This window comes from Thamnophis elegans, chromosome 9 (assembly GCF_009769535.1).
Source record: "Thamnophis elegans isolate rThaEle1 chromosome 9, rThaEle1.pri, whole genome shotgun sequence".
Classification (NCBI taxonomy): Eukaryota; Metazoa; Chordata; class Lepidosauria; order Squamata; family Colubridae; genus Thamnophis; species Thamnophis elegans.
The window spans coordinates 21,524,298-21,547,465 of NC_045549.1; the positions used below are offsets into that span (position 1 = coordinate 21,524,298).

Consider the following 23,168-nt stretch of genomic DNA (forward strand, 5'->3'; position numbering starts at 1 on the left):
ATTTAAAATACCTTTTAGATAGACTAAAAACAAAACAAAAATCCTACATCAGCTATTTGTAGTCCAACATGAAATTATATCTTACATCAGAATAGAGTAAGTTCAGAATCTCTGACTAGCTCAAGGACGTTTAGTAAGTTTTCCAGCAAAGAAGAATAATCAGCCAAAATAAAATAATTGACTATATCCCACTAAAGGTACAGTATGTAGACAATGGATTGAATTATATTTTAGCCTCCCATCAAAAATGTTATTTCAGGAAAACAAGAATTAAATAATTGAAATATATATATATTCAGTGGTGGGATTCAGCCAGTTCGCACCACTCCAGGAGAACCAGTTGTTAACTTTCTGAGCAGTTTGGTGAACTGGTTGTTGGAAGGAATCATTAGGGCATAGAACCAGTTGTTAAATTATTTGAATCCCACCACTGGTGCTATTGCTATTGGTATTAACAGGACATGATCCTTCAGAGCCAGCTACAACCCCTATATAACCCTTACATGACTCCATAGAAATCTGACAACAGCCAACAGAATACTGTTCTTGCATAGGAACAGGAAATTTAAGTGCAAAGCCCAAATAAGGTATAAAACTCCCTCACTCTCAACACTATTTTGTCAGCTGCACAGGAGCCATTTGTTTGATGGTTCTGTTCATCATTAAACCTTCTTTCCAATCAGCTTCCATGTTTCCAGTGTCTTTCTCCCAGCAGAACTGAACCAGATGGATATTTCTTGCCACACTTCCAAACTCATAAAGTTGGCGTGTAGTCAGGTCTATATCAGAGCTCTATATCAGTTGCAATGAGATTCCAGGAACAAGCCAAGCATTGCACCAATGGCAGCACAGTCTGAATCTTCATGTACAATAGAGCGATGTTGTTGACATTTCTAAAATAGGCATTTGCTGCTTGTAATTGCACTTGTGTGACCATGAATCACACCCAATGCAGCAGAGGAACCAATCTTCTTCCTAATCAGCCTTTTTCCCAATCAAAACCTGAATTTATCCAGAATGTAATCCTATGCATCACTACACCACAATCTGTAAGAAGGACTATTCATATTTATTAATGAATGTTTGGCTGGGCTAGGACAAAGGATTTTAGTAATGCTTTCAATTAATGGGAAGTTATTTGGGATTGAAGACATATACTTCAAGGAAATTTGCCACTAAAGGGAATAAGGGTGATAAAAGTTTGCTTATTAAAAGCCAGGATTTATTCCTTTACTAGCAAAGTGCTGAAGAAGCCTGCTTTTCTGGGTCAATGTTTTTCTACAGGAAATTTCTTACTTTGATGTTATAAAGACATCAGTAACTAAGCGGTGGATGGCCATAACTGCAAAGTTGCCTTAGGATTCAATGATGCCTTTGGCTTCATTTCAAAAAGTAAGAAAGAAATCTATTCATATGTTTGGCAAGAATGATCAGTGCTTTCCCCAATAGCCTGCCAAGCAAGAAAGAAGAGGGGGAAAACAGATGGGCAATGCAAACATTGAGAGCAAAAGAAGGAGAAAAAGAAGGCAGAGGATTTAAAAAGGAAATGGCATCTACATCAAAATGCCCAATTCAAAGCAACCAATACTAGGAGGGGAAAAATTATCGTTATCACAGTCAGATCTCCATATTTGTTTAAACGCTAGCTTTCAGACCAATTCTGAGACCTTTTGGCTATGAAACAGTGGTGGGTTCTGGATCCTGTTCCAACCAGTACGGTTGGAATGGGCCCGCCGGCATCCACATGGACACTCACAGCTCGCGCATGCGTCGTACCTACTAGCGACACCTCCACAAACCTCCGTGGTGCTCCAGCTGCTCGGCGGAGCATCACACAGGCACTGTAGGCTTTAAAGGACAAGTAAGGAGCTCGGGCGGGTGAGTGGGCCTTCCAGAGCACCATACCGGAACGGTACCAGTGCTCCGGGTAGGCTCCGGTACGCCCGTACCAGGGTGTACCACCTGCAACCCACCACTGCTATGGAATATGTTTGATGATGTTTGAGTTTCCATTGGAATCTTATTCATATGTCCACTCTGTCTTTGAAATACATTGTTCAGTTTGTTTGCGAATTATTGATAATTTATTTCATTCTGTGGTTGTTTAACTTCCCAGCTACCCTAAACCTGGAGAATGATTATTAATCAGAAAAAAAGGGAAATATTCCAAACTTCGCATAGACCTTTAGAACAGAGGGGTGGGATCACATACTTTGCATTTTGGAACTTTGAAATTTCATCCCAGTAATAACATTAACTGCATTATGTGCAGCAAAACTAGGAATTCTTCTCCTTCTAAAGTATCAACTAATGTAAATGATTACCCTCTTCCTCCTTTTTTCATATTGTATATTATAAATGTATTATAAATCATGTATTATAGACCTAAGGTATTATTTAAGGAGAAAAGTGACTGGTCCCTCTGTATTCCATCCCAGTTTCTGTTTCCCCTTCCAATTAAATAAATCAACTAAATATCACTGTATGAATGTTCCTATTAGACTCTGGGTCTTGTTTCCTTATTTTTCAGGTTGAAACTAAGCTATCTTTTACTTCAAAGTAGCCCAATGCCCACATCCTAAACAATAGCTTTCCACATCAAAAAGTTCCTACATTGTATTGTGAGACAGGCTACAATTGTCTAACTTTTCATACTATGATCCTAACAATATATCTTATTGGGTTTCCAAATGCTACCAACGAACTATGGATTCGTTTTTTGAACTGTGATAATATTATGTTTCTTCAATTTAATAGTGCCAGTCCTCTCATTCAGATCAACGAACGATACTACAACCACAATATGGTTTATGTGTATAGAATTTTTGGCTACCCAGAACTATGAAGTATGTGGCACATACCTTCTGAAAATAAAATAAGAAGTAAATTTGTTTCAGCGTGTGTTCTTTTTTTCACCCATTAAGCCTCTTAGAAATGAATTGGTAGTCAATAAATTCTGGGAAACAGTGCAATGAAATAGTCGTCCATAGCAAATATATTTGGTCCACAGCTAGTAATACTTCTCCGGATTGGTTACTCTGATGTAAATGCTAACAGAGTGATATAAATATTAGATGGAGTCTTCCTTATGAAAAGAACATGTTTGAGTAGCCAATTATGAATATCTAGAATGAAGGAGATGGGCTAAAACTTGAAACTAAAAGAAATATGATGACAAAATACCTGTTTAGATTTCCAAGGTCAGTTGAATAGGATGCTAAAATGAGGATTGAAGTTGCTGATGATCTGCTTAAACTTTTATGAATTAGAATAGAAGATGAAATGAAATAGATTCAAAGCAATATAGACAGTTTGACATCAATACAAGGCAAAGGTTCTAGAGAAGATTATAAAGAGTTTCTTGTGTAAGCACTTTGAAACAATTGAGTAATTATGAGTAATCAGCATGGATTTCTCAAGAAAAAAGTGTACGACTGCGATTCAATTTCTCTTTTCATCCTTCAGGCAACTTTCATCATACATTGATTTATGTAGATTTCTTGATTTCAGCAAAGTATCCCTTGACATTTGATTAACAGGCTGGTAGAATGAGAGTTCAATAGCATGACAATTAAGTGGATTCAACAAGTGCTCATCTATTAATCTTCATCAAGTAGGGTGTCACAAAGCTTAGTGCTGGATCCCCAATTATTAAATATTTTTATTAATTACTCAATGAAGCAATGGAAGAAATGCTTACTGAATTCACAGATGATGTGAATTCTAACTAATATCCTAATATCCTAACCACAATTTTTCCAATGGATTTCTGTAAGAAGCTATGAACAACAAAAGTGAACCAAATATTGTGTCCCTAGATCTTGGCTTCTTGATGAGGGGTCCAAGATTTTTCTTAAGCCAAGTAAGTGCCTCCATTCTAGAATGCAGAAATAATGTTCAAAATTATTTTGATAGCTAGAAAAAATAAAAGTGAAATGTAACAGTGAACACTGCAAAGTTCTTTTCTTAGGACAGCAACCAAAAGGAGAGGTATAAAATGATGTATGATTGGCTTGAAATAATAATTAAAATAGTTTGAGGCTGCTGCAAAAGAGGCAAATTTAAGTTTCAGCAATAAAGGTATATTTTCAAATTCATAACAGTAATAGTTATAGCTTTTATTTCGCACTGGTCAGATCCCATCTTGAGTGTCCTATTCTGTCTTGAGTCCTATTCTGGGCACTACATCTTAATTAGGATACCAACAAACTGGGGAAGGATAACAAGTATAATAAGGATTAGAATTCAAGTCCTATGATGAGAGATTGAAGTACCTAAGAGAAGTTATGATAGCACTGTTTATGTATGAAAGGATACCACACAAGTTCTTCATCCTTCCAAACAGCAGGATGTAGAACAATAGATTTACATTGTAAGAGGGCAAATCTCAGTTGAATTTTATTAATAATGTTCTAAAAGTAAGAGCATGACCCAAGGAAGTAAGGGAGTTCCTTTTAGTGGATGTGTTCAGAAATGGACTCAACAACTCTCTGATAGGGTTGCTTTCATTGAGGGCTTTGCATAGAGTGGGCTGTAAAGCACTGTGAAATGGTATATTAGTGCTATTAGTGGTATATTGTGCAGGGAATTGAATTTAGTAGCCTAAGTATATCATTTGAATTCCATATTTCTATGACCAATAAAACAAAGACAAATAAAACAACAAAGTGATTGAAGTCCTTCAAATCTCAATATATTTGAATTTCAGTTGTCAGTGAAACTCATTGCAATCCATGCTTAAGTTTCAACTTATTCTGTATCTCCACACCTTGTTGCTGATTTGTACAAATCTTAATTCAAAGAGAGTTCCAATTTCTCATTTGGATAATGATTAGGCTGGAGAGCATTTTTGTTGTTGTTGTTGTTAGTTGTGAAGTCATGTCCGACCCATCACGACCCCATGGACAATGTTCCTCCAAGCCTTCCTGTCCTCTACCATCCTCTGGAGTCCATTTAAGCTCACGCCAACTGCTTCAGTGACTCCATCCAGTCACCTGATTCCCTGTCGTCCTTTCTCCTTTTGTCCTCAATTGTTCCCAGCATTAGGCTCTTCTCCAGGGAGTCCTTCCTTCTCATTAAGTGGCCAAAGTATTTAAGTTTCATCTTCATTTAATACAAATCATAATTCAAGCAGAAGTTCAGTTTCTCAATTGGATAATGATTAGGCTGGAGAACATTTAGTAAAGATCCGGTTCGGAAAATTGTATTATGGAAAATTAAATATCAGGAAAGGTATGCAGAGTAATTCCTATGAGGCACCATGGGAAAATATTTACAGGATACATGTGCTTGGGTTCTTACACAATATATTGATTTTCCATGATCAAAAGGTCCCACACTGATAAAGAAATGGGCAGAAACAAATAAATGGAAATGAGAGGTTGACTAGAAAGTGAATAAGTAGGATTGCTTATTATTGCTTTTTAATGGCTTGGAATAATTTTAACAAAATCATTTTCTTAGGGCTATTTCTCTTAGGGAGAAAATGAAATGTATTGATTTATTTATTCGTTCATTTATATCTCAACTTTATTATTTTTACAAATAATTCAAGGCAGCTAACATATAAAACATTCTTGATTTCCTATTTGTCCACAACAACCTGTAAGGCAGTAGTGGAATTCAATTTTTTTTTACTGCCAGGTCTGTGGGCATGGCTTTGTGGGCGTGGCAGGGAAAGGATACTGCAAAATCCCCATTCCCTCCCCACTCTCAAAATTTCTGCTACCGGTTCTCCAGAACCTGTCTCAGAACTGGCTGAATACCATCTCTGCTGTGAGGTGTGTTAGGCTAAGAGAGAGAGAGAGAAATCATTTATCATAGAGTTCTGAGCAGTCAAGATGGAATACAAGCCATCAAATTAAAGTATATACTACAGTCAGTATTCATTACATGTATGAAACATGTATATGGTAAGCAGCCTTACCCAAACACATAACAGTAAAATTTTAAAACAAAGATGTATTTCATGCCACCTTTTTAAAAAAATCTAAAAACATCTCTGTGGGCTGATTTCTTTCCAATCTACAACTGACAGAGTATGTGACAATTCTGCTTGGAAAAAATGCTTCTTGTAGAAATAAACCTGAGCTGTCAGGCTACCAGTATAGATTGTTATATAAAATGGTGTCTTGTCATTTTGTTGATGATCAGCGCACCTTGTGCCATTAACAGGATCTTATTCTCGGTGGTAGGCATATCACAGGTAGAATTACACTTCATTTGTCTTTCTATTTTATCTCTACCCAAAATAAACACTAACGCAACACATAGCTTGTCTGCAAACTATTGTCCAATGTAGATGAATCTGTAAAGTAGATCTAACGAATGAGTGCAAACTATCCTATGATGGCTGGAACAAGAAGTCAAGATTAATTCTTAGTCAAGTGATAGTAGCACAGGTCGTCCTCGATTTACCACCACAGTTGAGCCCAACATTTCTGTTGCTAAGCAAGACAGTTGTTCATTGAGTTTTGCCACATTTTACAATCTTTCTTGCCACCGTTGTTAAATGAATCGTTGCACTTTTTAAGTTAATACCACAATTGTTAAGTGAATCTGGATTCCTCATTGACTGTGCTTGTTGAAGGTTGCAAGAGGTGATACATGACCCCAGGACACTGCAGACATAAGTACATGCCAGTTGCCAAGGGTCTGAATTTTGATCATGTGACCACAGGGATGCTGCAACAGTTGTAAGTGTGAAAACCAATCACAAGTCACTGTGTTCAGTGCTGCTGTAACTCTGATCAGTTACTAAACAAATGGCTATAAGTTGAGTATCACCAGCATTTAACTTCCGTTAATTGAGAAATCCTCTTTCAAATAGCTCTAGTTGTAGCATCTGACTGGTTCTTCTCCCACTTATGACTGTATGAATGTAACTTTGTTGCTTCTAACCTTACGATTTACATTGATTGTTTCCTAGTATGATTTGATTGCTTATTTGTACCCTATGACAATCATTAAGTGTTGTACCTTACGATTCGGGACAAACAGGGTTGGGTTCCGGCTTCTTCTACTGCTGGTTTGCTCAGGGATGTGCTTCACACATGCTTGATGTATGCTACGTGTGCATGCACTGTAGTAAAAAAAAATGCTTCTGCCCATGCGCAGAAGCAAAAATCAAGATGGCAGCACCTACAGCGCCGCGGTTTGGGGGCGTGGCTGGCTGAGTTACTACCTACTCGGTTGAACTGGTCCAAACCAGTAAGAACCCACCTCTGGTGATGAACATATCTTTTCTTTTATGGACACTGAGAGCATATGCACCAAAGACAAATTCCTTGTTTGTCCAATCACACTTGGCCAATAAAGAATTCTATTCTATTCTTTCATTATAGTTAAGAGCTTTCATGCATAAGTTGTCTGATCAGGAGGAAATGAAGTTTGTAGACATTAAGTCAACCTACAGTATGTTGTTAGTGACAAAAAAGACACGAAATAAGACACTGTAGTGCAGGTATTGTGATTCCCCAAAGCACCTATTGTCCTGAAGGCAGGACAAGAAGTAGCAGATGGAAACTTATCAAAGAGAGATACACCCTAGAATTAAGGAGAAATTTCTGATCAATGACAACAATTCATCAGTGGAATGGCTTGGTTCCAGGAATTGTGATGTTCCATCACTGGATGTTTTAAAGAAGAGGTTAAACAGCCATTTGCTTGGAATTGTATATAGGATCTTTTCTTTGTATTCTGTTTATATAACTGCCCATCTTCCATACAACTCTGGGCAGCTTATCGTGCATCTGTTATCTGGAAGGGCCTTATCGACCATAGCATTTTCCAGATAACATGCAATTATGATTCTAAGAAATGTATGCCAGCAGCTTGGATTTCCTGATCTAGCATTAATGACACAACAATGAGAATGAAAGCTGTAGTTCCTTTATTTTGCCAACCAAATTATTATTAATCACAGTTTGGGCTTCCCCAAAATATATATTTGTGTGGCAAGCCCTTGAAATCATCATGGTAGCAATAGATGGAAAGGGAAGTTTTCAATCCCCTCATTTACTCCTATGAGCCAATCCAATCCAATAATGTTTAACATTTGAGCCAAACATTTCCCTTGATATGGGTGGTTGTCTCCCTCCCTGCCCCAAAATCTTTATCTCAGTGGTCTCCAACCTTGGCAAATTAAGACTTGTGGACTTCAACTCTGGGCGTTGAAGTCCACATGTCTTAAAGTTGCCAAGGTTGGAGACCACTGCTTTATCTCACCAGAATTATAAATCTAAAGGTACTCCAGCTTTGTTGGGACAATGTCTGTTTTAGCTAGTTTGCTTTAGAATTTAATTAATCAACTTATAATAAATATTTGCCTATATTACTGAATTTTGCCTGTAGTGTTCTCCTTAGAAGCCTCTTTTCAATGAGAAGTCTATTGTCAAAAGAGCAAAAAATTTCATCAAAGCAAACCTCCAATTTCTCTGAATTGGTGATGTACTACAGATCTCTGCTACGTTTTATCCCTGTACTGAAACTGCTTCTAGTCTAGTGGTTTGTATTTATGGCAAACTTTCTCAGTGCATTCTGAAGTGGTCGTCCAAAGCCACATTATATTGCCAATTTACCGATCTACGTGCAAAAAAAATGGTGGGCAAACTGTTCACTATGGTGAAACAAAGTTTTGGTGTCATGTTATACATTTAGACAGTAGCCTGATCTGCAGCATTATGCTCTAGAGATCTGCCAGTCAGACCATAATACTGAGACCAAGAAATATTGCCCACAAGGATCAAAGATTGTAAGTACCAAGTACCCCACAGAGTCTTAATCTGCACCCCTAAAACTGCAAAAAGGTCAAGAGATTCTGAGCAAACGTTAACAGAATACAGAATAACAAAGTTGGAAGGGACCTTGGTGGTCTTCTAGTTACAGGTTGCAAGCTTCCAGATGATGATGCTGAAATCATGAGAGATCTTCTTAGGTTTTAACAATGTAATGGTAAAACATGAAATTTCAATCTTTTTTGTATGCTTCCTGAGAGCTGGGAAAGTATGTCAATCTCTTAAATGTGTCTAGATACATCTGTTTTTGATGCTAAATTCTTCCTTATAACTACACACAGGAATCTAGATATTGAACCCCTTCAGAATATTAGCTTCTGATATTATTATTATACAGTAATGCAAAGTGACAATTGTTCTGAAATGTTTTCTTTTCTCTATTCCCTCAGAAAATACAGAGGGCATCCTTGTTATCTATGAAGAAGCTGCTGAGGAATGGGCTCTGTATTTAAAATCAATTTTCAAGCACATTGTATTAGAAGACAGGATCTTACTTTACGACTTAGAAGCTGCATCGATTCACCATTCAGAAGTGCCACTTCTTTGCTCTTACAAATGCAAACTGTTGATAATATCAAACGGTCTTTTAAAGGGCCTGGATGTGAAAAAAAGATATTTTCTGAACAAGATTCTTCAGCCACCTGAAAGGGTGGCCATTTTGCTTTGTGGGGTAGAAGATTCAGCCCTTATCTATCAGACACTGAATATAGACAAATGCTACCAATTGATGACTACGGATCAAGGGCCGGAAGATTATCTTGCTGTTATATGTGATATTATTCAACAAGGTACTATCCTCCCTCCCTTATTTTCTCTGCTTCTAATTTATATATATATTTAAGGGAAAATATGCAAGCTTGGAGATTGTGTTACTATGTTTTATGTTTAAACATTTCCTGAAATAACTTATGTCAGAGTTCCAAGTAATAGACCCATACCAAGGAAAACTCCAAGGCAGATGAATTCCTCAAAGAATAGCTTTATTGGATATATCATATTGGCATAAATCTGGTGAAAAATGACTCATGTTCCTGTGGTTTTCACCTAATTAAAAGTAAAAGGTTTTCTCTCAACCCCAAACGATCAGTCACATGGTCCAATCAAAGCACTGTCTGGTAACCTGGTGACATCACTCCTCCTTCCTCTGGCCTGGTGTGAGAACATCCTTGGTTTTCAAGAGAAAGTATTTTATTTTGACTACACAATCCCAGCCTACTCTAATCCCCCCCTCCTTATCCTTCAGCTCTAGTGTGGCAACACTGAAGCTCCATTGGCTTCAGCCAGGCCAGCTTCAGGGTTGACATCTTAATTATGATGAAAAATTCTTTGCCACTATGGGCACTATAATATGTGAAATATTAAGTATGTACAACCTGATAGAAATATGGAAGCCCCCACCAGCTATATTGGAGAATGCTGCAGTGAAGCAGTGGAGAAGAATGAAAATAAGCTAGGTGCCTCTTTCATTTCATATTTCGGTAAAACAGTTTTGAGAAAAGCACTTCGCTAGAGCTTTTGCTGAAGCAAAGCACACACACACAAATCTTCGCGCAAGGTCATAAATATCTGTAAAGCCAAGAAAGAATGTTATCGAAGCAATCATAATTCAAAAAATCGATACAAAGTCATTATCTCCTGGACTCCAATAACAAAGGGGTAGAAATGGCAAATTCACTGAAAAATCCTGGCTTAATATATGTAATAACTGAACATCATGAATGCATGGATTATCCCAAAACCAGAGGAAGCAGTTCAGGATCCAAGTTGCACACACGGTCCCCTTATTTAATCTTATTTTGTTTTAAAAGCCGCTTTGGATCAGGCTGTTCAAACTGATGACATGTAAGAAACAGACTAGGTATTTAAATTAGATGCTAGTTTATATGTAATATATTTATGTTATATTAAGATATTAAACTAAAATAAAAAATACAATGGCCATAGCATTCAATATCAACATGATTCTGGACCAACTTTGATGATCAAATGTTCATTTTGATGCCACGAGAATTTCTTGAAATATAGTGTGACATTGTTTAAAACATTGACATTTTTGTGGGATTGTGGAATGATTCTTTATCCTTTTGCAGCTGCACCATTATGCGTCATTGTGCATAATGCTACCTGAAAAAATAATTGAACCATTTATCTATTTTCAGAGGTAATTTCACTTTCCACCCAAGCACACATAACTCTGGGTTGCTTAAGGAGGGTTAAAAATAATCAGTATAATTCAGCAAGATTAATAAAAATAGCGCTACTGATCAGAGGTGGTATTCAGCAGGTTCTGACCAGTTCTGGAGAACTGATAGCAGAAATTTTGAGTAGTTCAGAGAACCGGTAAATATCACCTCTGACTGGCCCGGCCTCCATCTATTCTCTGCCTCCAGAGTCCCAGCTGATTAGGAGGGAATGGGAATCTTACAGTAACATTTCCCTGGAGTGGGGAGGCAATAGAGATTTTACAGTATCCTTCCCCTGCCATGCCCACCCAGCCACACCCACCCAGCCAAGCCACATTCACAAAACCAGCAGTAAAAAAAATTGAATCCCACCACTGCTACTAGAGTAGGGAGGATAATACAAAAACCAGACAAAAACAATATCAATGATGGGTTCATACAATGTCCTGTTCATTCCTATGGGTAGAAACATTAATGAATTAAAGAAACATTTTAACCAGACTCCAAGTTCTGTCCAAACTCTTAACAAAATTATCCTACTTGTGATGAAACAATATGACTTATCAATTTATTCCATCAACTCAGAGACTTCATGCATGAGTTAGTGTACACTGTAAGAGCAGTGAAATATTAATTTTCCCTTCTTATGACTTTATTCTGATAGATAGATAGATAGATAGATAGATAGATAGATAGATAGATAGATAGATAGATATTATTACTGAACCATTTAATTAAAAATTGTAAGAAAAAATCTGTTTCATAAGAGCTGATGAATATTTGCAAAATGAAACAGACATTTTCTGTAAAGAATCTGTAGTTAATCCATACACCTTAATTTTTATATTTTTAATTTTTTTGTGTATAAACACGCACACACACATACACAAAATATAAATGAATGAGTTATTTGAAGGAGATTCGTGATCTACAAATATGAAAGATATATATCATATTTCTGAATCACCCATCTCCTCTCAAACCATTGATTGAATGAATGAATGATTGAATGATTGAATGATTGAATGATTGAATGATTGAATGATTGAATGATTGAATGATTGAATGATTGAATGACTGAATGACTGAATGACTGAATGATTGAATGATTGAATGATTGAATGATTGAATGATTGAATGATTGAATGATTGATTCATTCAATTTTTATCTCAAGTGTCTCTTGAAGATATTGTTCAGCAAGGTTTAAAGTCATTACTTATTCTGCTTCTTGACTATAAAAAGCTTGTTGGAAAAATGTTTTGAATATCAAAGAACCCTTAAGTCATTAAATAACAATTCATAATACATAGACAAGAAGGCTATACCAATTGTTCTGGAATAATACTAGATTTCTTTCAATGAAATGCATGCACAAGAATCCATTGCTTTATAAAAAAGCCAGAAAAACTCTGCATGGACCTCAAGTTTATAGAATACATAGGAGATCATATCCTATCCTGTGTTTGATCCAGCCAGAAGTATTTTGCAATTAGTCATAATTGCATTAGACTTTCAACCTTTAAAGACTTGGGATACGAGCACTGAAGAATGCTCATTGTAGTTGTACCTTGTATCAAGGTTCAAACTAGAATAAACACAAACTTCATAATTTTGAGTTATAACTATTACAATAGGAGTGACCAAAGACCTATTTCACTAAATAAATCACCTGCACAGCTTTGGAAGGAAGCTTTGCTATTTTAGAAGTTATTTTTTTAAAGTTTTCCACCACCAAAAGCAAAGAAAAGTGGTCATGTTTCTATGTTTTGTTTCTAAAACCTCTTCTGGAATAGGAATTTGGAATTGGAATAGGCTTTGGTGCAATACTGCATACACACAACAGCCTCTTGTGAACAGATCATACTCACACATTAATCTCTGAATGAGTTTTGAAGAGTGTTTTAAAAAAATATCCATCAAAGCAAAGCTTGTCCTTTAAAGGTTTGTGAAGTCCTATAAAGTATATGTCTATTGAAAAGACAGTTAATATATTATTGTACATAATAAAATTTTGAAGGCCGCAAAGAATGCAGGCAGAGTGGGCTATAAAGTTCTAAGGCAGCGTCAAAGTGGGTTTAGTTTCATGAACTCATAAAATAAGGTAAGTAATTTACATTCAAACCACAAGTGGAGCAAGATATTGGATGAGATTGCTAGACAAAGCATGCTAGACAAATGGAATTTGATTGTTGTTGTGAAAGCAAGCCATAATCTTACCAGGTTGTATGAATCAGTGCATATATTACACCATGTCATGGGAACACATGGGATGTCATTTATTAAACCAGATTTAAGATTTAGTTTGTGGAATGAACCCATCGATAAAGCTCACCGTGTGACATGATGTTCATGTAGATAGTGTGTCTCTGTTCCTGCATTAATGCAGCTAATAACATGGAGCAAAACAAGATAATAATATGTATTCTAGTTGCATCCTGGAATTAAATCTGAATGAGAGCATGAGACTGAATAGGACTGGTTCCATTCCGTGATCATTATGCTTACAAAACTGAATGGCAGTTCTTGAAAAGAGATGGTTCATGCCCACTTGAATGAAAATAGAAAACTAGATGATGAGGAACCCTTGAAGTCAAGTAGAAACCTTATTAAATCTGGAAATGTTGGGGTTGGAAAGGCATGCTCCTTATCTGAGTTTGAGAGCTAATGTGATACAGTGATAAAAATGTTGGATTTGTATCAGGGAAGCCCGATTCAAAAAACTCAGTTGATTATACAGCTCACTAGGTAATTTTGGCCCAGTAATTGCCTTTCAGTCCAACTGGCTTCAGAAGCTGTTGTGCAGATATAATTAGGAGATACATCCAAGTATGCTGCATCAAGATGTCAAGGGCAAAATTGGGCAACAAAGAAAAAAGCTCTCTTTTTAATGGCTCAGTTTACAAAAGATGGCCAATCCAACTACCCCCTCCAATAGATTAATCTTTCAGTTTCACTGCGCCTGAAACAGGATGGTTGAGCTGATCACTTGTTGGCCATTTTAGGTCTCAGCCATTTTTCAAGAAGGGGAAAAAACCCTTCACAATGAATAAAATAAGTAGTTTGCATCAAAGTTATATTCTATATCCACTACACATATATAGTAAATTCAGCAATTTAGAAACAGAGTGAGCTTCTTCCTTTACAAAGATCTGGTTACAGAGCTTGATGTAGGAATAGAACTATTTTGTATCTCATAGCGGCATAAATATATAGATTTTTATTTTTTTAAATAGAATTCATCTGTTTTCCTAAAGATACATTTGTTTAGAGATGTTCCTCAAAACTAGGGCGGAATCTCACATGAGGCAAGAGGCTTTTGAGTCATTCAAGACAAGGGTGGGTTCCGGCAGGCACTATTGTGGGTTCACTCATGTATGCGCCACACTTGATGCATGGTGCAAGCGAATTCGCAGTGCAATACAAATTGTTTTGCGCATGCGCAAAAGTGAAAAACAAAATGGCGGTGCCATAGGAGCTGCTTGGATAATCAGTTTGGGGGTGTGGTAGCCAGTCCCAGTGACCCAGGCCACCAAACCACTACTGGTTCGTCCGAACCAGTCCGAACCGGTAGGAACCCACCCATGTTGGATATTCAAGATATCCAACATGATCAGTGTGGACTTTGTGTAGGCCTCGACTCCCCTTGATATAAATCAATCAGCAGCAGCCACATCTTCTATATCACCCTGTCAGAGATAAGCTAGGATGGAGAAAGCTAGAAACTTCTTAAACTTTTCTACTTTGTCTCCTTCTTTAACCACTTCCATTTATACTTTCTACTTTACTCTACTATACTTTACTTTCTAAAAGTAAGTTTGATAGAAGAAAAAATATATGATACAATTCCCAACAAACTATGCATCCTGACACTTATTTAAATTATGATGTACCAGAGGTATACAAATGTCTCTCTTATAGAAAAAGGCTTTTCTAAATTTATAGAAGTCAGCCTCGTTGACTTCCTGTTTTCAAAATTCAGTTCCAAGGCAAAACATCCTGAACAATATCATTCACTGTTGTGTGCTGGTAGGTTTTGTTTTCCCAGATCAGAAGGCATACAAAACTGGACAGGTACCAAATTGAGATGCAGCAATCGAGGTGATAAAATGGGATTAAATAGTACCCACCTTTGGTACAGAAATCCATGGGTAGTTTTAGATGCTGTATATCCATCTACCTACCCCATATGTGTGTTTTTGTGGGTGGAAAAAAGTACAGAAGGGAGCATAGATGACACCTTTAGCTTCTAGAGGGAAAAGGCAGGCTATAAATAGAACATATACAAGGCACTAAAATTAAAATGTAAAAAGGGTATAGCAGAAAACTATCATAATAGTGGCATTCTCTGCCCCCCCCCAGTCCACCTGAAATTAAATAAATAAATAAACTGAAAACCGCCACTAAAAGAAACACTCTGAAAATTAGAAGCATCTTTCCCAGGGGAAGATAATTTCTAGGCTGCTTTTGACACATTATTATCTATCTGGGACAAACTAAAGGCAAAAAAGACAGTGAATAGAAATGCTGATCAGGCAGCGTTCAAAAAGAAAAAGGATGCATGTTGGAAGAAAAGCATTCTAACTAGAAACTTTTGGGTGAGTCTGACAATAGCATCTTCTTCTTAGAAGCTCAGAACTAATCACTGGTTCCTTCTGGCAAGCTTGTATTCCAAAGCACTGAACCATTTGGAAGGAATAATACTAAATCAAAGGCAGATTGTGTGGTTGAATGATCGATCGATGAATCAATCACGTGCTGTCAAGCTGTTTTTGATTCCTAGCAACCAGTAGAGCCGAGGTGGCGCAATGGTTAGGGTGCAGTACTGCAGGCCACTTCAGCTGACTGTTATCTGCAGTTCAGCGGTTCTAATCTCACCGGCTCAAGGTTGACTCAGCCTTCCATCCTTCCGAGGTGGGTGAAATGAGGACCCAGACTGTGGGGGCGATATGCTGACTCTGTAAACTGCTTAGAGAGGGCTGAAAGCCCTATGAAGCGGTATATAAGTCTAATTGCTATTGCTATTGCTAACCACATAGATTTTCTTCACGATAGTCTATCCATAACCTAGTCTTTCAATGATGCATTCATTGCCACTGTAACTGAGTCCATCTACTTTGTTGCTGATTGCCCTCTTGTTCTCTTTCATTCCACCATTCCCAGCATTAAGGCATTCTCCAGAGAACTAGGTCTGTGATGGAGAACCTATGGCATGCTTGCCAGAGGTGGCACGCAGCACCCTCTCTGTGGGCACATGAGCCATCGCCCCAGCTCAGCTCTGCCGCGCATGCGTGCATGCCTCCTGCTGGCCAACTGGTCTTTGGGTCTGCTTTGCACGCATGTGCAGGGAATGGGGTGCATGCAGGGGGAACATGTGCATACATGGAGGAAACACATGTGGAGGACCACGTGAGCATGCATGGGGTGGGCACATGCGGGGGGATGTATGTGCATGGGGGACAGGGAATGTCTGCATGCACAGGGGGCACGGTGCATGGGGGGAGCACGTCCGTTGCATTTTGGGTGTGTGTGTGCACGCTTTGGGCACTCGGTCCAGAAAAGTCTAGCCATCACTGAGCTATGTCTACACACAATGCATCTGAAGTAAGATAATCTACTTATCTTTTAAGAAGCATCTTTTTCCCTAACGATCTGAAGGCCATCGTTTACTTTGCCACAATTATGCTTCCAAGTTTGCAAAGGCAGGTCTGGTTCCTAATCTTCCTGCTCCAGGTGTGGATAAAGATGGATTTCCCAGGTAGGTTTTGAGGACAGCAGTCAGTCCCTGAAAATTAGGCGCATTCATCTCATCTCCCACTTTTCAGTATAATGCTTTGCTGACACGGAGTTGGATTTCTTGCCAGAATACCCATTTCTTGGGGAGTAAATAATTGGAAGATTAATTTGTAAGAAGAAAGAAGGCTTTTGTCCCCTAGCTGCCAGCAAAATATCAGGTTAATAAGTATTACACAGTTGTGAGAGGTTATGGGAAATCAGGATTAAGAAGAATAGGCATGGATAAAAAAAAAGTAAGAAGAGATCTTTTGAACTGTATTTTCAAAACTAAGCTTGAGTATAAACTGCTTGAGAATGGAGCCAGATGAATCATTTCACAGTCAAATTTGATAACAATGATAAATAGGATCTGAGCTGCTAATTCAGTGGAACAACAGAAATGATTTTGCAAGGTTTAAGCACTGCAAAATAATTTGGGGGGAAAGCCTGATTGTAAAACCCTTGTTATTTGGTCCCTTCTGTACTTGCCAAGAAGAAAACATATCCACATATTTCAAGGGCCGGTTGCCGCTGGCATTACTGCCAGTTCGCAACCTGCGAGCAACGTGCACTGTTCAGTGTAAATTGTTCGTGCATGCGCAATCACTAAAATTCAAAATGGCGGCAGCCAAGTGGCAGCAAGGGAACTGGTTCAGGGCTGTGGCATGCCTTTGCTTCCGGCTGAACTGGGCCAAACTAGCAGCAACCTACCTCTGATGCATTTCCAGCATAAGAAGGAAGCTTATCTTAGTCACACTTATATACAGGGAGCAAACATGTGATATCCAGTCCTTGATCTGAAGTGGCCTGGTTCAAACCAGTTCATGTGACACGATTCTGCTCTCTAGCTAAAGCGTTTTATTGTATTGTACATTGTTTTAGTGCTTTATTCTACTGACAGAGGTAAAAGGAGTTGAATTCCTTCTGCAGTGCCATATTTAAAATTTCAAAAGCCGTACTCAAAAATCATACAGCTGAGTATATTTCTCAGTTATTGTTGCTGCTTTAACTGTGACATGGGAATCAATATTACCTTATGTCACCTTCAGAATTTTAATAAAAATTAGAGGAAACATTCACCCTTGGATGCATTGATAGCATTTGCTTAATTTAACATCTGCAAACATAGCTATTGTGATTTGTATATCATGATATTTTGCTTAGTACATTATGCACACTCAACAAATCATAGGTCACTTGATAAATTATGGATAGCAAACATGTAACATAATATGTGAGACCTAGTCTATTTATAATATGGGAAAATGAGATATTCACATTCTGAATAGCTATCATGCAAAAGTTTCCTTTTTTAATTTAATATTTAAATGTACATAAATATAATACAATACAATAGAAGAGTTGTAAGGAACCTTGGAGGTCTTCTAGTCCAACCCCCTGCCTACGTAGGAAACCCTATACCATTTCAGACAAATTGCTATCCAGCATCTTCTTAAAGACGTCCAGTGTTAGGGCATTGACAACTTCTGGAGACAAGCTGTTCCACTGATTAATTGTTCTAACTGTCAGTAAATTTCTCCTTAGTTCTAGGTTGCTTCTCTCCTTGATTAGTTTCCACCCATTGCTTCTTGTCCTGCCCTCAGATGCTTTGGAGAATAGCTTGACTCCCTCTTCTTTGTGGCAGTCCCTGAGATATTGGAAGACTGCTATCATGTCTCCCCTAGTCCTTTTTTTCATTAAACTAGACATATCCAGTTCCTGCAACCGTTTCTCATATATTTTAGCCTCCAGTCCCCTAATCATCTTCGTTGCTCTTCCCTGCACTCTTTCTAGAGTCTCCACATCTTTTTTACATTGTGGCGACCAAAACTGAATGCAGTATTCCAAGTGTGGCCTTACCAAGGCCCTATAAGGTGGTATTAACACTTCACGTGATCTTGATTCTATCCCTCTATTTATGCAGTCTAGAACTGTGTTGGCTTTTTTGGCAGCTGCTGCACACTGCTGGCTCATATTTAAATGGTTGCCCACTAGGACTCCAAGATCCCTTTCACAGTTACTACTATTGAGCAAGGTATCACCTATACTATACCTGTGCATTTCGTTTTTCTTGCCTAAATGTAGAACCTTACTTACTTACATCACTGTGCAGCTAACACACAACTCTGGGTGCCTAACAAACAACAGAAAGAAATAGGAAAATAAATTTAAAAATGACTCAATGCCCATGGAGCAACTTACCAATTTATCATCAAAGCTGCAAGGCAGGTTCAAATCACAATCTGGCCCAATGCCTGGAAGACGAATCAGATCTTCAACACCTTGCTAAAAGTATGCCAAGACTGGGGTCATCCAAGTCTCATGGAAGGTATGCATTTCACAGGGTGGTTGTCACACAAGAGAAAAGGCCTATTTCCTCTGTCCCACTGCATGGCACTGCTTAATGGAAGGGACCCAGAACATGGCCAGTCTGACAGACTTTGTGTAATGGGCTGAAATGATTATAAACAGGAAGTTCAGCAAATGATCAGGTCCTATACCATGAAAGACTTTATGAACAGCACTTCAAATTGAATCGGTGGCGCGGTGGTTAGAAGGCTGTACTGCAGGCTACTTCTGCTGACTGCCGGCTGACTGCAGTTCGAATCTCACCAGGTTCAAGGTTGACTCAGCCTTCCATCCTTCTGAGGTCAGTAAAATGAGGACCCAGATGGTTGGGGGCAATAGGCTGACTCTGTAAACTGCTTACTGTGAAGAGGTATATAAGTCTAAATGCTTTTGCTATTTGGCATAAGAAGTTCATCTTATTCTAGAAGCCAGTGCAGCTTTCAGATTAGACACACCATGTAGGGATAGCAAGGCAACCCATAACTAGCTACAGTCATGCATCTTGAATCAGCTGTAACTTCTGAGTAGTTTTGAAGGATAGAAAATTTCAATAATACAGATGGGAGGGGACTAAAGCATGAGGGACTGTGAGTAATAAGTATAAATGGCACAAAAGGTAAGCCTGTATAAAGGTTCTCCTAGCCAGAGCTGCCATTTGCTTTTAGCAAGAGCTGAAAGTCTAAAACTCAATCATCTTACTTGACATATCATGACTTTTTTTTTTTTGCTTTTGGGGGTCCGGGGTGGGTGTGGCCTGTGCATGATTCATCCAGGCTGTGGGCCACCAGTTTGACACCCCTGATCTAGAATGATCCCCCTCCCCCAACTCCACAAAACTCTTTATTTGCAGCAAATAAAGATGCAGCCCTATTCCAGAACTAGAAGTGCCAAATACTGCAAAAGCATCTTGACATCAACATTTTGTTGGCCCAGGAAATAAAGATATCTACTGATGATATCTAACCTCATACTATTTGTTAAAATATTCATGACTGGGAGAGACAGGGAACAAGGTCAGCCAATGAATAGGCATAGCAACTAAGTCAGCCAATGGGCGCTTAAACAGATCTGAGTCTCTGCAAAGAATTGAAACAGAAACTTAAGCAGACTGCTGCTCTGAGAAGTAAACTAGCACTCTACTTTTCAGGCTAGTTTCAGCCTTGTTTGCTGAAATGAAACTAACTGCTTGTGTTTGCCTGTAACTCACCTGCCTTGTGTTTACTTGGAAGAACCACCTGTTGGTATTGTATTCATCTATTCTCATAGATAAAGAAGTTAATGAAGCCTGCTGCCTCAGTTATCTGAATATGCTTCTAGATTTGAATTTATGCAACAAATTCTGACACTAATGGATGACCTCAACCTACAATCTCATGAAATAAGAATGGGCCACGGGTAGTGGCTTGAGGGTCTCCACTTAATAAAGGTTTGGGGCTAAATTTCTCCCCAACTATCAACACTAAACTGAACTGACATCGAAGGGGGAAGGAGCACCCCATACCTCTGTACCTCTTTAAAAAGATCCAGAAGGAAACTATTAGTGATGTTATCAAAGGTCACTGAGAGATCAAGAAGGACTAGGGTGAAGATGCCACTGCAGTCTCAGTTACTACTGCCATCCCAGAGATCATGCACAATACATGCAACATCATTTTGAGAGTTTGGGCTGCAACGTTAGAGGACCCTGGGCAAAATGGAATTACCTGATCTTTTATTCAAGGATCGACAACCTTCTCCAAAGGGTTCTAGTTTGTACATTATAAAAAATACCAAGGCAATTATGTAACTCTTATTCATATCTGTCCACTTTATGACACCAACAGCAAACCAATGCAACAAAATATTTGATCATCCCTAGGGAAAGTTTTATTGATGTTTGTTCCTGGTTTCTTTATCTAAAACATGCGTTCCAGCACATTTCAACAGGGAGGTGGGATGTTTATTATTATTTATTTTGTTGCTATCTTTGCCTAACCAGGCTCACAAGTGAGTTTCTTAAGTGAAACTTGAGGTCTTCTGTTTCTTTTTGAGGGCGTGAAAAAGGCATTGGCTTCTTTCAACCTGATGTGATCATGGTTTTTCTTTAAAATGATCCGCAAACATTTAAATTTCAGTCACTCCCATGGGTGGAAAGATAAGATAGATTCCTATCCTTTACGCGAAATTTATTTCAGCCACTATTTTGTATTTTCACCATCAGGTTGCCTCACTCCCAAACCTGAACAGTGATTAAGAAAGCTGATCATTGAAGCCTAGCCAATCTAACATTGCTTCAGAATTCCAAATTGGAATATTTAAACATTTTTAGCCCTTATTTTTACCCAGGTGTTTTTGGTAGCACTATTCTAGGCATATGCATCATGATAACACCATACCAAATCAATTCAGTTCTTTAGATAGTGAGCACAAAAATGGAGGAAAGCAGAGGTGGAATTCAACTGGTTCGGACCAGTTCACCCGAACTGGTAGCAGAAATTGTGGATGGGCCTGCCCACCCACCCTGGCTCTATGCCATCCTATCTAGGCATGTTTTTGAACCAGGTGCATGCATGGAAAGTGCACGTGCGAGCAAAGCACACACGCGAAAGGCCGGGTGCATGTGCGGAAGGGGCACATGCACCTGCAAAGCTAGCAGAAGTCTTTATGTTTAGCTGAGTTCTGCTTTGCATATGGGTTGATCAGTTGTATAAATAAATACCTTGACTGAGTCTTCAGATGCTTTGTGGCATCTCATGTTTTCCAAGTCTTTTATAGCTATCATTCCCTGTCCATCTACACCAATATATATGGTATAAAAATTATTCATGCATTTAGGTTAAGTTCAGATCCTAAAGAGAGCAGTCAAACATTTGCATCATTTTAGTGGCAGGAAGAACAAAAATACAATCAATAACCTGATAGTGATCAACAGATTGGCTAGGAAACCTCGCATTTTTAATGAAAATCTCCACACATTTATTTAGTAAAAGCATGATCTCTAGGTTATCTTGTGTGTTGCTGAAAATGAAAGAGATAAATAATCCAGTATTTGTGGATTTGCTGGATGAGGTGAAGATGGAAAATATAATCTAATTGTTCTGAAGTTGTGAAACGTTGTGTAGATTTCTTGGCTTGTAATTGTAAAAGAGAATGGAAGTAGTTTCTTGACATATTTTTCTTGTTTAAATTTGTTTTCTCTCTTATGCTTTTTCACTTTTTCATTTCACTTTCCTTAACTTGCTTTGTGTTTATCTTTTATATCGTAACATTTTCAAAAATAAAAATAGCATTAAAAATTTAAAAAGCTAGACTTGTTTAACATTCTGACAGTTTAAATTCTTACTTAACCCTTGGCAGTGAACTCTGTGCTAATGAAGCAGACATACAAGCATGTGATATTTTATTCTTCTTTTCAGCACTAATTGGATGAAAACAGCGTACATGAGTTGATGTAATTGAAATTCAACATACATGAGTTGAAATTGATAGAATTAATAGAGTGGCTTCTTTTGTATTGGCGCTCAGTAAGATCTAAGTTTATATTTGGATTAAATCATTTGCATAAAAAGATAATAACTGGTCTGCAGAAATTCTGATCAATTCATCTTTATTTTCATTTTTTTAAAAATCATGTAGACGATTTTCTTTGTACCTGAAAGTATCTATAAGCACATGATCTGTAAGTATCATATGTTCATGATTTATAGGAAATATGAATATATGAAATGAAATAGGCATTGCAAGGCTAATGCCTGCTAGTCTGTGGTAGAGGGTTTTTCTAAAAAAAAATAATCATAGAACATAATCCTTTTTGCAAATTATTATATTAATGTTAAAGCTTTTGAGAAGAACACTGCAAACCAAGGTCAATGACAAACCTGTTAATTTCATTGCATATATGGACATAGATTCCACAGGACCTAAACATCTAAAGCAGTGTTTCTCAACCTTGTCAACTTGAAGATGTGTGGACTTCAATTCCCAGAATTCCCCAGCCAGCATTCGCTAGGAATTGAAGTCCACACATCTTCAAGTTGACAAGATTGAGAAACACTGATCTAAAGTAATGAAAAACATTAATATATTTCA

The 23,168-nt window shown here is 37.9% G+C and overlaps 1 protein-coding gene across 1 annotated transcript in view; it reads left to right on the top strand.

The window, feature by feature from the left end:
- The window catches only part of BANK1 (B cell scaffold protein with ankyrin repeats 1), a 163,772-nt gene that overhangs the window by 17,599 nt on the left and 123,005 nt on the right, over positions 1-23,168 (top strand). Inside the window, exon 2 of the mRNA XM_032224352.1 lies at positions 9,185-9,583. Coding sequence (XP_032080243.1) covers positions 9,185-9,583 — 399 coding nt within the window. The remainder of the gene's footprint in view (positions 1-9,184; positions 9,584-23,168) is intronic.